Source organism: Apodemus sylvaticus, chromosome 13 (genome assembly GCF_947179515.1).
Source record: "Apodemus sylvaticus chromosome 13, mApoSyl1.1, whole genome shotgun sequence".
Classification (NCBI taxonomy): domain Eukaryota; kingdom Metazoa; phylum Chordata; class Mammalia; order Rodentia; family Muridae; genus Apodemus; species Apodemus sylvaticus.
This window is the reverse complement of record NC_067484.1, coordinates 81,857,586-81,872,484: the sequence shown is the minus strand read 5'-3', so window position 1 is coordinate 81,872,484 and position 14,899 is coordinate 81,857,586. Positions and strand designations below refer to the sequence as shown.

General features: G+C 43.3%; 1 protein-coding gene across 5 annotated transcripts; it reads left to right on the top strand.

Annotated features, from left to right (window-relative positions):
• The first annotated feature begins 475 nt into the window (after positions 1 to 475).
• LOC127663890 (zinc finger protein 271) lies at positions 476 to 14,334 on the top strand. 5 transcript variants are annotated; one of them, XM_052155687.1, is made up of 5 exons: positions 476 to 611; positions 1,662 to 1,874; positions 4,139 to 4,262; positions 10,541 to 10,689; positions 12,266 to 14,334. In XM_052155687.1, exon 5 carries the CDS (start codon positions 12,313 to 12,315, stop codon positions 13,957 to 13,959), a length of 1,647 nt encoding a protein of 548 aa, XP_052011647.1. In that variant the 5' UTR covers positions 476 to 611; positions 1,662 to 1,874; positions 4,139 to 4,262; positions 10,541 to 10,689; positions 12,266 to 12,312; the 3' UTR covers positions 13,960 to 14,334. The 5 variants fall into 5 exon arrangements, with proteins under 5 accessions (XP_052011647.1, XP_052011646.1, XP_052011648.1 ...); XM_052155686.1 differs by lacking the exon at positions 4,139 to 4,262; XM_052155688.1 differs by lacking the exon at positions 10,541 to 10,689.
• Positions 14,335 to 14,899: the final 565 nt, after the last annotated feature.

Genomic DNA, 14,899 nt, shown 5'->3' with positions numbered 1-14,899 from the left:
CACCACACGAAGGACTGCAAGATGGCTCAGTGGATAAAAGAACGTGATGCCACGTTAATGGCCTGAATCTGTTTCCTGAGACTCAACAAAATGGAGGAAGACAAAGGACTACAATGCAGTCTTGCCTCTGACCTCCATACCATGTTATGGCATGTGCAAAGACACGCACACATTAAATAAATACTGTAATTTTCAAGAATGGTGTCAGAATAAGAAATAAACCAGATCTAGTGACACCTGCCTGTAATCCCAGCAACTCCGGAGACTCAGGCAGAAGGACTGAAAATGCAGGACCTGAGCCTTGGCTTAGTGAGGTGGTGGTGTAGTCGCTGGTTTGTGTCAACTTGACACAGCTAAAGTTATCTGAATGGAGGGAACCTTAGTGAGAAAATGCCTGCATAAGATCTGGCTGTTATGGGGGAGGGCCCAGGGAGGGCCCAGCCCATTGTGGGAGGTACTATCCCTGGACTAGTCGCGGGTCAGGAGCCTACAGAAAGCTGAGTAAGCAAGCCAGTAGTGTACCCTCCTTGGCAGCTGCGTCAGCCTCGGGTTCCTGTCCTGCTTGAGTTCCTGGCCTGACGTCCTTGGATAATGAACAGCGAAGTGGTAGTGTAAGACGAACCCTTTCCTCCCCAACTTGCTTTCTGGTCTTGGTGTTTCGTTTCTTTTCAGCCATAGAAACCGTAACTAAGACTAGTGGGATGCGGGAGGTTGTATGTCAAAGATAGTTGGGGTAGAAAGTTTAATTAGCATGTTTAGTCCCCTGGTGGGATGGATGGTGGATGGATGACCGGGAAGAAGGGAGAGGGAGGGAGGAAAAAAATAGGAATAAGCTTAGACAGTTCACTTAGGAAAGGGATTAAGTTTTGGGAAAGAGTGTAAAGAGAAACTGAAAGAGAGAAGTAACGGGTCACAAAGAGTCAGTAACTGGCCCTAGTAAGTTTTTCCAGATGATGGGTTTTGACATCTCAAGAACGACAGCAAAGCATGAGCTTTGAGTCAAGCGGGTCCCCTATGCTGAAGCTGGGAGTCGCTTTAGGAAACTTCAGGTTGCTGATTCACCGAGCCCACACTTGTGAGGGTGCACCATAGAGCTGTGGTCCTCCTACATTCCTAGAGCGGCCAAGCGAGGTCGCCAGGCATCCGAACGGAAGTTGGCGGAATTGTGGGTGGCGGCATTTGACCAGTAGTTTCTTCAGCTCCAGAGAGTCCGGGAGGCTTCTTGGGTATGGGGAGCAGGTGGGTTCTTGGCCTAGGGTTCTGTGGACAGCGAGTCCGTGCTCGCTGGGCCTTCCACTCAGCTGCATGAACGTCCGAAATGTTGGAGCCCGTGGGATGACGGAGTGGGTGAGCCCACGCTAGTCAGCCTGCAGAGCTGGAAGTACCTGGCTTGTGAGTGTTAGAATCGAAGCAAAGAGAGAGAATAACATAATCATAATTTCTAAAGCAAATATGAGCATTCCCCCCCCCGGATTATCGTTACAGTTTCGCCTCTACTAGTTCATTTCCAGTCTTGGTTTGAACATCTCTTCCCTTGTAAGAGGAATTGTGTCACAGACGGTTAATGTCACCTCCTAGGTGATCGGCAGGGGAGCTGTCACTGGGAGGAAGTGCACATGGAAGTTACATATATTTGTCTCCTTTACGGTTTTCTTATCTAGAACCGCTAGTCTCAGAAATGGCATCTCTCCTCAGTTCAATGGTTCTCATCTGAGCTCAGGGCTGCCAAGTTGCCTGCTGACTTCCGACCATTATGTGGACAAGAGCATCCTACAGAAGAAATGGTAATTCTCCAGTTGCTTGCTGAGGTGTCCAGTGGTACCCTATGGAGATCCAAGTCAGTTACGAATCTCAAGACCCTCACTTTCTGTCAGGTGAGCCTCGGTGCATTTCGGGTTTCGTGGGTGATACCAGTATTAGTCACTGTCTACTCTCTGTTAAGCGATATCATATTTGTAGTGCTCCAAGCAAAGTCTTACGGTTTTGTTTTGAGTTTTAGTAATCTGGGTATTTATTCAGTTGCCTCTTCTTCTTTTTTTTTTTTTTTTTTTTTTTTTTTTTTCCCTTCAGGGTTTCTCTGAGTAGCCGTGGCTGTCCTGGAACTCACTTTGTAGACCAGGCTGGTCTCGAACTCAGAAATCAGCCTGCCTCTGCCTCCCACATGCTGGGATTAAAAGCGTGCACCACCACTGCCCAGCCTGGTGCCTCTTCTTTTTAAAAACGGATTATCTTTTATTCTTTGACAATTTCATACATGTAAACAATGCATTTTGATCGCATTCATCCTTGACACCTGTCTTAGGGTTTCTATTCCTGCACAAACATCATGACCAAGAAGCAAGTTGGGGAGGAAGGGGTTTATTCAGCTTACACTTCCACACTGCTGTTCATCACTGAAGGAAGTCAGGACAGGAACTCAAGCAGGTCAGGAAGCAGGAGCTGATGCAGAGGCCATGGAGGGATGTTTCTTACTGGCTTGATTCCCCTGGCTTGCCCAGCCTGCTCTCTTATAGAACCCAGGACTACCAGCCCAGGGATGGCACCACCCACAAGGGGCCCTCCCTCCTTGATCACTAATTGAGAAAATGCCCCACAGCTGGATCTCATGGAGGCATTTCTTCTCCTGAAGCTCCTTTCTCTGTGATAACTCCAGCCTGTGTCAAGTTGACACAAAAGCAGCCAGTACAACGCTGCCCCCAGACACGCCCCCCCTTCGCATCATCTTTTTCCTAAGCTGCCTGTAGGAATGTTGACATACTTTGTTGGCTTGCTCTTGTATACATAATTGGGGCTTTGATGAGGACAATGACAACATCATGTCTAAAAGATATCATTTCATAGCACTCATCATCATCTTCCAACATATTCAGTCTTTCTGCGCTCTCTTCTGGAATGTTCCCAGAGCCTAGGGAGTTATAGGTTATAATATATATAGGTTATAATAGATGTCCCGTTTAGGACTGTTCTCAGTGCTTTGACCAGTTGTAAGTCTCTGCATTCACTGCTGGCCCCTGCAGAGACACATCTCTGGCCATGGTTGAGGACAGCACTGACCTATGTGCGTAAACGTGGACACACCCCAGCGACACTACAGCAAGGCCATACCTCCTGATTTCATGTGTTCATTTAGCATGGCAACAGTAGTGGGCTCTCCTCTAGGGCCTGTGTTTTTTAAGCCGAATTACAGTGCTAGGCATGAATTCTCCTGTGGAGCAGGTTCAAATCCAACCCAAAAATATTTTTTACCCCTTGTGGTGGTTTGAATGAGGATGGGCCCCTAGAGGCCAATATATATATGACTGCTTTGTCATCACAAAGTGCCACTACTTGAGAGCCGTTAGGAGGTGTGGCCTCGCGGAGGAATTATCCTAATGGGACTGGACTCGGAGGTTTCAAATACCCAAGCTGGGCCCAAGGTCTCTCTCTTCCTGCTGCCTGTGGATCCAGATGTTGAACTCTCAGCTACCTCTCCGGCACCGTGCTTCCCACATGCCCTGCGGTGGTCATGGTGTCTCTTCCCAGCAGGAGAACATGTAAACGAGACACCCCCATGACCTTTGTGTCATTAGCATCCTAGTAGACACATCTTGCCTAGTGTGTGGTGACCTAGTTGTCTGTTGCTGTGCTAAGATATCATAAACAAGGCAATATAGAGGAGGGTTTATTGGAGGCTTACTTACAGTTTCAGAGTTAATGTCCATAACTATCAAGTTAAAGAGTATGGCTGCAGGCAGGCAGGCAGGCAGGCAGGCATGGTGCTGAAGCAATATCAGAGAGTTCACATCTTAAGACACAACCACAAGGCAGAGAGAGCTAACTTGGAATGGTGTGGGCTTTTAAAACCTCAAAAAAGCCCACCCCCGGCCACACTACCTACAGCAAGGCCATACCTCCTGATTCTTCCCTAACAGTCCCACCAACCTGGGACAAGCATTCAAGTATCTGAGCCTAGAGGAGCCATTCTCATTCAGACTATCGCAGTCAGACATCCCTCCATGGCCTCTGCATCAGCTCCTGCTTCCTGACCTGCTTGAGTTCCAGTCCTGACTTCCATTGGGGATGAACAGCAGTGTGGAAGTGTAAGCTGAATAAACCCTTTCCTCCCCAACTTGCTTCTTGGTCATGATGTTTTGTGCAGGAATAGAAACCCTAAGACATGCAGTGTTTGCAGTGAGGTAATATCATGGATGGGTTTTCTCTCTCCGTGGCTGGCAGAGCACTGTCAAGCACTGAAATCTAGCCTGCCGGGAGAAAATTTTCAGGTCAGTTCCAGCTTGATTTCTCTATGTCTTGCAACAAGAATGTGTTGTATGTAATAGAATCTTATAAGCTTATCCTGTTTCTCCCAGAATCCTTGTTTCTTTCTAGTCTTCCAATCTTGCTGTTTTCATATTCTTGATAACTGATTTGTCTCTAGCCATGAGTCAATCTAGGCTTATATCCTAGACTATTTCCTTTCATAAATGGTTTTCACTTTCTAAAGTTTTGTCTGGAAGAATTTGATTTCAGCAGTGTGTCTGAGGCCATCCCTGGCTAGGAATGTGAGTGAAAGCTTGCAGGCCTGTTCTGAAACCACTTGTGTGTGGAATTTAGTTACCAGGTGAACTTGGTTTTCCAATGGAATGCTGGTTAGGGTTTCCAACTTTAGATTTAGTAGGTCAAAAGCATCTAGTATATAACAAGCAATTTAGTATCCTGCGATCAAGAAGTTCCCATCAGTGCCTAATAAACAGTAACCCGGGATTTGTTTTTTACTTAGGGATTTGTTTCTCACTTAGGAAACTAATATTGGTAAAAGCATATATAACAGTAATCCACTGAATTTCTCTTCCAGATCCTCCATGTAGTATCTCTAGCAATCACCTCTAATGCCTCTAGTTGTCCTTGGGATGAGATCAAATCTCACTCAGAAGTAGCAACCCTGGCCAGGTATGGTAGCATACATCTGTAATCCCAGCACTGGTGAGCCTTCGGCGGGAGGACTGCCATGAGTTCAGCTATCTTGGGCTATAAAGTGATCTCAAAGCCAGCCAAGGCTATACCACAAGACCAAGTCTCAAACAAAAATGGAGGTGTTGAGGCAGGAGAGTTGCCATCAGTTCCAGGACAACTTGGACTATAGAGCATCTGAAAGAACAACAAACATAGCAAGCCAACAATGTATTTAGTCATTCTAAGGGACAGTGAGTTGGACTAGAGCTGCACTTAGCACCCAGACTACCAACCTGGGTTTGAGGCACAGGACCCACATGGTACAGGAGAGAGCCAGCTAACGGCTACAGTTGATCCTCTGACTTGTCCACACGTGTCCTTCTGTGTGTGTTCATCCTGGGTTTCTCAGCCTTTTGTATATACACCTGTTCTGTTGGATTAGGACTCTACCTCGTGATCTTATTTGACCTCCTTAAGGGCCTTATCTCTAAATGCCAGTCACTTTGAGAGTTAAGATTTCAACATATGAATGATAGTAAAGAGAGGCACAGTTCACATCATAACATATGGAAAATCAAACAATATTTTCTTTAAAATACCAACATTCGGGGGCTAGAGAGATGGTTCAGTGGTTAAGAGCACTGACTGCTCTTCTGAAGGTCCTGAGTTCAAATCCCAGCAACCACATGGTGGCTCACAACCATCTGTAATGGGCCTCCAAGGCCACCTTCTGGTGTGTCTGAAGACAGCGACAGTGTACTTAGATATAATAGTAAATAAATCTTTTTTTTAAAAAACCAACATTTGTTAAATATCTCAACAAAAGCTCAGTGTTCAGCTTACATATTACTAGAATAGGTAGAGAAAGAAGTTAAAATGTCACAGGAACAGGAAACATGCTGGGAATTCTAAGAACATTTCTGGCAATTTTGCTATCTTAAACTAAAAAAGTTTAGTTTCATTTTTTTCATTTTTTGGGGTGGGGGTTGTTTGTTTTTGTTTTTTTATTTTGTTTTTTGTATTTTGAGACAGGATTTCTCTGTATAGCCCTGGCTGTTCTGAAACTTGCTTTGTAGATCAGGCTGGTCTTGAACTTGAAGATTCACCTGCCCCTGCCTCCCAAGAGCTGGGATTAGAGACCTGTGCCACCACTGCCCTGCTTGTTTCATTTCTTTGAATTGTCTATATCTGTAGATATATAAGTATATATACTTTTCTTTATATAAAATACTAAGAAGCTTAATTTTAAAACATTAATATTTTCAAGAAAATTATTTTTTGTTTTGTTTTTTTAATTGGGTATTTTATTTGTTTACTTTTCAAATGTTATCCTTTTCCCCCGGTTCCCCTCTGCAGACCCCCATCCCATCCTCCCCTATGAGGGTGCTTCCCCACCCACCCACTCCTGCCTCACCGCCCTAGCACTCCTCTACACTGGGACATCAAGCCTTCACGGGACCAAGGGCCTTCCCTCCCATTGATGCCAGATAAGGCCCCTTCAGCTCCTTCAGTCCTTCCCCTGACTCCCCCATTGGGATCCCTGTACTCAGTTCAATGGTTGGCTGCGAGCATCCACATCTGAACTGGTCAGGCTCTGACAGAGCCTCTCCGGGCAGCTCTATCAGGCTCCTGTGAGCAAGCACTTCTTGGCATCAGCAATAGTGTCTGGATTTGGTGTATATATATGGGATGGATCCCCAGGTGGAGCAGTCTCTGTTCCACTCTTTGTCCCTGTATTTCCTTTAGACAGGAATAATTCTGGATTAAAAGTTTGGAGATGGGTGGGTGGCCCCATCCCTCAACCGGTGAGCCATGCCTAGCCTCTGGATATAGTCTCAACAGGTTCTCCCTCCCTTTGTGGGGTATTCTGGCTAATGTCATTCCTGTGAGGTCCTGGAAACTCTTGCTTTCCTGGCATCTAGGACTTTGTGGTTGTTTCCCCAGTTCCCCATCCCCCATTGCCACACACCTCTGTTCAATTTCCTGACCCCTTTGTACATGTCCTCCATCTCCTCCCATACCTAATTCTGCCCCCTTTTCTCCTCCCCCTCCTCTCTGCTGCCCACATTCCTCCCACCCTCTACTTCCCTTGATTATATTGTTCCCCCTTCTAAGTAAGACTGAAGCATCCACTCTTTAGTCTTCCTTCCTCTTGAGCTTCATGTGGTCTATGAGTTGTATTGTGGGTATTCAACACTCTTTGCCTAATATCCACTTACCAGTGAATACATACCATGTATGTTCTTTTGTGACTGAGTTAACTCACTCAGTATAATATTTTCTAGATCTATCCATTTGCCTGCGAATTTCATGAAGTCATTGTTTTTAATAGCTGAGTAGTACTCCACTGTGCAAATGTACCACATTTTTTGTATCCTCTGTTGAGGAACATCTGGGTTCTTTCCAGCTTCTGGCTATTATAAATATGGTTGCTATGAACGTAGTAGAGCATGTGTCCTTATTACATTTTGGAGCATCTTCTGGATATATGCCCAGGAGTGGCATAGCTGAGTCCTCAGGTAGTACTATGTCCAATTTTCTGAGGAACAGCCAAACTGATTTCCAGAGTGGTTGTACCAGCTTGCAGTGCCACCAGCAATGGAGGAGTGTTCCTCTTTCTCCACATCCTCTCCAGCATCTGCTGTCACCTGAGTTTTTGTTTTAGCCATTCTGACTGGTGTGAGATGGAATCTCAGGGTCATTTTGATTTACATTTCCCTGATGACTGAGGATTTTGAACATGTCATTAGGTGCTTTTTGGCCATTCTGAGTTTCCTCAGTTGAAAATTCTCTGTTTAGCTCTGTTCCCCATTTTTTGGTAAGGTTATTTGATTCCTTGGAGTCTCCAGTCTGTTAAGTCTATGTCTTTTTATTGGGGAATTGAGTTCATTGATGTTAAGAGATATTAAGGAATAGTGATTGTTGTTTCCAGTTATTTTTGTTATTAGAGGTAGAATTATGTTTGTGTGGCTATCCTCTTTTGGGTTTGTTGAAAGAAGATTACTTTCTTGCTTTTTCTAGGGTGTAGTTTCCCTCCTTGTGTTGGAGTTTTCTGTTATCCTTTGTAGGGCAGTATTTGTGGAAAATTATTGTGTAAATTTGGTTTTGTCATGGAATATCTTGGTGTCTCTGTCTATGTAAATTGAAGAGTTTTCTGGGTATAGCAGCCTGGGCTGGCATCTGTGTTCTCTTAGTGTCTGTATGACATCTGCACAGGATCTTCTGGCTTTTATAGTCTTTGGTGAGATGTCTGGTGTAATTCTGATAGGTCTGCCTTTATATGTTACTTGACCTTTTCCCCTTACTGCTTTTAATATTCTTTCTTTGTTTTGTGCATTTAGTGTTTTTGATTATTATGTGACGAGAGGTTTCTTTTCTGGTCCAGTCTATTTGGAGTTCTTTAGGCTTCTTGTATGTTCGTGGGCATCTCTTTCTTTAGGTTAAGGAAGTTTTCTTCTATGATTTTGTTTAAGATATTTACTGGCCCTTTAAGTTGGGAACTTCATTCTCTTCTATACCTCTTATTCTTAGGTTTTATCTTCCCAGTGTGTCCTGGATTTCCTAGATGTTTTGGGTTAGCAGCTTTTTGCATTTTCTTTGACTGTTGTGTCAATGTTTTCTATGGTATCTTCAGCCCTTGAGATTCTCTCTTCTATCTCTTGTATTCTGTTGGTAATGTTTGCATCTATGACTCCTGATCTCTTTCCTCGGTTTTCTATCTCCAGGCTTGTCTCCCTTTGTGATTTCTTTATTGTTTCTATTTCCATTTTTAGATCCTGAATGGTTTTGTTCAATTCCTTCACCTGTTTGGTTGTGTTTTCCTATAGTTCTTTAAGGGATTTTTGTGTTTCCTCTTTAAATGCTTCAAGCTGTTTACCTGTGTTCTTCTGTATTTCTTTAAGGGAGTTATTTATGTCCTTCTTAAAGTCTCTATCATCATGAGTTGTGATTAAATCAGAGTCTTGTTTTTCCGGTGTGATGGGATATCCAGGACTTGCTGTGGTGGGAGAACTGGGTTCTGATGATGCCAAGTATTCTTGGATTCTGTTGCTTGTGTTCTTGCACTTGCCTCTCGCCATCTGGTTTCCTGGTGTTAGCTGATCTTGCTGTCTCTGACTCTGGCTTACCCCTCCTGCAAGACTGTGTGTCAGTACTTCTAGGAGAACAGATCTCTCTGGGAGGAATTTGGGTGTCGATAGCTGTGGCACAGGGTCAGGTCCGGGACACAGAAGGAAACCGGAAGGATCCTGTCCCAGGCTGCTCCTCAGTTCCTGTGTCCTGAGGTTTCCAGGTGGGTTCCTTGGAGTAGAAGTGGTGGTATTAACACTCCTAGGGACCAGCTCTCTCAGGCAGGATTTGGGTATGGAGCGCTTGAGTTCCAGGTGTAGATGGAAACCGTTAGTGCAAGAAAAAAAATTTTTTAAAGATGTATTTGTTTGTTTGTTTGTTTATTTATTTATTTATTTATGTATTATATGTAAATACACTGTAGCTGTCTTCCGACACACCAGAAGAGGGCATCAGATCTCATTACGGATGGTTGTGAGCCACCATGTGGTTGCTGGGACTTAAACTCAGGACTTCTGGAAGAGCAGACAGTGCTCTTAACCGCTGAGCCATCTATCTCTCCAGCCCAAGAAAATTATTTTTATTGGAGTAGTTTACCTATAACATAATCGATATGTTTAGATTTAAATATATATGCATGTTTTGTTTTCTTTGATTTTTTTCATCATTTATGTATAGTTTTCCATTATAAGACTTTTTGGCGTTTTTTTTCATTCTCTATGATCATGGTCTGTCTTAGATGTGTTTCTATAAATTATTCAAGCCCCAGTGCTTCAGCCATTGCAAGTAATGTCTATTATTGCTCATATATATCATGTACAAAATAATTTTAAATCAATCATTTATTCATTTTTGTGTGTATATATGTTTTATCACAGCATCCCTAGCAACAGAAAGCTAATTTCTGCAGAAATTGTACCAGGCATAAGGTATTGCTGTGATAAACTCAAGAAAATACAGATTTTTCTGCGTACACATGATAGAAGCATTTTTATTCTCAATTTAGGTTTCTTCATCCTAGATGACCCTAGCTTGTGTCAAGTTGACAGAAAAAAAAATCAGCACAAGTGGTCTAGATGAAATACAGACAAGGCCTTTTAGAAAGAGTGTTAGAGGCTGCAGAGTTCAAGATAATTAATATGCAAGTACATGGTCAACTGTGCAGTAGTCCTTCTCTTCTTTTTACCTGTTAGTGAATCAATAGTGGGAAGGTAATCCCAGGTCAATTTAGGAATCATGTTTGTGAAGGTTAGCTTTCTGTGCCAACTTGATACAACCTACATTAACTGAGAACAGAGTTTCAGTTATGGTTTGGGGGTTGTGTAGGTTGGGTTTGCCTGTGGGCATGACTCTTGGAATTGTCTTAGTTAATCTCAGTACTGGGGAAGCAGAGGCAGGTGGATCTCTTGGGTTCGAGGCCAGCCTGGTTTATAGAGTTCTAAGGCAACCAGGACTACACAGTGAAACTCTGTCTCAAAAAAAAACAAAAAATAAAAAAAAATAAAAAAAGTATTTCCCACCGCTTGTCCCTCTCTTCCAGCTCCTGCATTCTTTCCACTCTTCCATGGTGTCCCCCAGGTTTTAAAGGGAGTGGCACAGATGTCCTGGTTAAGACTAAATATCCTGAACAGCTGTAAGTCTGTGTTCTCTGGCTAAGGAGGAGAGTAGTTGCAAGAAAGTCAGCTGAGGGTAAGCTGAAGCTTCCTTCTTCACTACTGCCTACCTGAAATACTTAATACCTGAAGGTACTGTGTAAGCTACTTGATAAGGCCTCAATATTCTTACTTTGCTGTGAATCCCACAAACTACAGTGCTAATTTCCCAGGTAAGATGGGGTCACCAGAACAACAGCAGCACAGCTGTTCTGAAGGTAAACAACCACTGTTGGGTTAAATTGAAGCCTGCTGGAGAGAAGAAAATGCATGCTAGATACTAGCTGGCCCAGTCAAACCCACAGCTGGGGAATAGACCCTAGTGAGTATTGTTTTGTTTTTCAAGACAGGGTTTCTCTGTGTAGCCCTCGCTGTCCTGGAACTCACTCTGTAGACCAGGTTGGCCTCAAACTCAGAAATCTGCCTGCTTCTGCCTCGCAAGTGCTGGGATTACAGGCGTGCGCCACCACTGCCCGGCTCCTAGTAAGTACTTTATTACTGTGGTTTAACTAAATCGGCATGGCACCAGACTTCAGTCTAAATGTTTATGTTTATGCCCTTAATTTTATAAGTCTGTCTTTGGAGGGTAGAGAGATGGCTCAGTGATTAAGAGTCCTTGCTGTTCTTCTAGAGGACCCAACCAGCAGCCATATGGAACAGTTCACAACTGCCAGGAGATCTGACACCCTCTTCTGACTGCTAAGGACACACACATATGTATATACACGTGGCACAAGCACATACACACAAATACACACAATTCTCTTAAGTGTACTGGCACCCATGTAAAACCATGAAACCAGTCTTCTTTGTGTCAACATTGATTTCTTGTTATTCTCATTAAAGCATGCAGTTTGAGAAAGTAGAAACAACTTGGCCATCTTACTACTCTGACCCCCTTGTTTGTAAAACCAAATTCAGTTCCATCTGGAGAAGAGAATAAGTAATATCGGAGTTCTTTTGCATTAGATGGATATTGTTACCTGGAAATTCAATTTTAAAGTGATTGCTGTACTGGAAATGCTCTGATTCTTTTTTTTTTTTTTTTTTTTTTTTTTTTTTTTGTATAAGTTGTTTCGAACACAGTACATATTCTATGGATATAATAACAATTTTATACTGTTTGTTAGAGGCAGATGCAAAGGAATTGAAAGGTTTTTATTTCCCTTTCATTATTTTTCTTTAGCATCTTACTTTTAGCCCAAGTATCTGAGCATTGCTATATAAAATCAAACCATCTTCCTTTTCCTACATTTTTGTGCTGTTTAAGTCTATTAATAAGTTATCAGCTTTAATCACACTTTTATTATCATAGTGACTCAATCTCATTATTCCCAGGCCTCCTGTGAAAATCATACCTTTGCATCTGATAAGTGCCTTCTACAAATGTGTGATCCATATTTGTAGAATCTTCCCCGTTTTCCTCAGTATTTTTCAATGTTGAGAAGGCCCTTATTTCATTTGAGTCACCACCTTGCAGTCTGTCAACCATGTGGGGGCCCCTGCTACCACAGCCTCCCTTACTCTAACATGTGCAGGTAAATACTGATTTCTTCACCTGCAACTTCCTTACAGCATGGAGCACATTTTCCATTTAGATTTTATTATTCCAGATGGTGAGACCAAGATCAAGATTGGAGAGCCGACTGCAGAGGAGAAAATGACAGGGAAGATTGAAGCATTGACTGGAGAGTCTGTCGGCCTCCAAGAAGATGGTCTCCACGATTCCGAAGGCAAAGAACCCTGTGGCTTTGGGGATGAATTGAATGATGAGATGCTCTTCCAAAGAAGACAGTATGACTGTGATGAGTGTGAGCAGAGCTTTGCTTGGAGTACAGGTCTCATTAGGCACCAAAGAGCTCATTGGAAACCTTATGAGTGTGAAGACTGTGGAAAGGCCTTTCGGATGAGCTCAGCCCTGGTTCTCCATCAGAGAATTCACACTGGAGAGAAGCCCTATCCTTGTAGTTGGTGTATTAAAAGTTTTAGTCGGAGCTCAGACCTTATTAAACATCAAAGAGTCCACACTGGGGAGAAACCTTACAAGTGTGATATGTGTGGGAAGGCCTTCAGTCAGAGCTCAGACCTTATGATACACCAGAGAATCCACACAGGAGAAAAACCCTACCAATGTAGTCATTGTAGTAAACGCTTTAGCCAGCACTCGGGCATGGTTAAACATCTGAGAATCCACACTGGAGAGAAGCCTTATATGTGTAACCATTGTTGCAAACATTTCAGTCAGAGCTCTGATCTCATAAAACATCAAAGAGTCCACACTGGGGAGAAACCATACAAGTGTGATGTGTGTGGGAAGGCCTTCAGTCAGAGCTCAGATCGCATTCTCCATCAGAGAATCCACACTGGGGAGAAGCCATATCCATGTAGTCAGTGTAACAAAAGTTTTAGTCAGAATTCAGACCTTATTAAACACAGAAGGATTCACACTGGAGAGAAGCCGTATAAATGTAGTGAATGTGGGAAGGCTTTTAACCAGAGCTCAGTCCTTATTCTGCATCAGAGAATTCATACTGGAGAGAAGCCCTATCCATGTAATCAGTGTGCCAAAAGCTTCAGTAGGCTTTCAGATCTTATTAATCATCAGCGTGTTCACACCGGAGAGAAGCCTTACCCGTGTAGTCAGTGCAGTAAAATGTTTAGTAGAAGGTCAGATCTTGTTAAACATTATAGAATCCACACTGGGGAGAAGCCCTATGAGTGTGATAAATGTGGCAAAACTTTCAGTCAGAGTTCCAACCTTATTCTCCACCAGAGAATCCACACTGGAGAAAAGCCATACCCTTGCAACAGCTGTTCTAAAAGTTTTAGTCGTGGTTCAGATCTCATAAAGCATCAAAGAGTACATACTGGAGAAAAACCGTATTCCTGTAATCTGTGCAATAAGAGTTTTAGTCAAAGTTCAGACCTCACTAAGCATCAGAGAGTGCATTCTGGTGAGAAGCCTTACCACTGTAGTAGCTGTAACAAAGCCTTCCGTCAGAGTTCTGACCTTATTCTCCACCATAGAGTTCACACGGGAGAGAGGCCATATGCATGTACACAGTGCACCAGAAGTTTCAGTCAAAAGTCAGACCTGATCAAGCACCAGAGAATTCACACTGGAGAGAAGCCATATGTGTGTGTGTGTGGGAAGGCTTTCAGCCAGTGCTCAGCCTTTACCCTTCATCAGAGAATCCACACTGGAGAGAGACCATTTCCATGTGCTCAGTGTGGCAAAAGCTTTAGTCAGCGCTCGGATCTAGTTAACCATCAAAGAACCCACACTGGTCAGAAACTCCAGATGTGATGCCTGGGTGAAACCTTCAGCACTGTGACCAATCTTACTGGATAGCAGAGGATCTGCCAGGAGCCATTGCAGCTTCTCTGAAACAGAAAAAGAGCAAAGTCCACCTGCCAGACATAGTCAAGGCAGGTCAGAGTGTGCTGGCGATTTCCCAGCTTGCTGGTGCATGGAAGATAGAAGGTGTGCTTGAGGCGCAAGGCGAGGAGCTGAAGATTGTGTTGACCTTGGTGGAAGGAATAGGGGGGTTATTGGATGGGAACAGATGTCTTATGTATATATTTCAGCAAATTGTTAATGTTGGCTTGTGGTTTTGCTTCCCACAGTACTGTAGTATAAAGAAGGCTCTGAGAAATACATTTACTGCTAGTGTGATCATGACTTGCAGCCCTCCCGTGTCTCTCTTGCATCCTTTTTCTGTCTTTCCTATAGATACTCACTCCCTGCTCAGAGGCTGTTTTACTTCATGCCTGTCAGACAAGTACAAAGATATACATAGAAGAGCAACTTCTGACCTGGTGTTTAGGGTGATTTTAAGTAAACCCATTCTAGGCAGGCATGCCTTTAATCTCAGCACTTGGGAGGCAGAGGCAGGGGATCTTTATGTTCGAGGCCATCTAGGGCTACACAGAAAAATCTGCCTTGGGGTAAAAATAAAACAAATGGGGGTGTGGTGAGAAGAAGAGATTCATTCTGAGGAAGACTGCATTAAGTGTGGGAAAACCTGAGTGTACAAATCCACAGACCAAACGAGAACAGAATCTTAACAGTGCTATAATGACCATGAAATAGGTTTTAATCAATGTTCAACCTATGCTCCACTTAAAAAACACTGAAAGACTAATTTTATAACAATTTACCTTAGAGCCAAGAACTTTTGGTATTAAGGAAATCCTAAGGTGCTCTGGGAATTGTATGAAAATCTTCATTGCTTTTAATTTTTTAA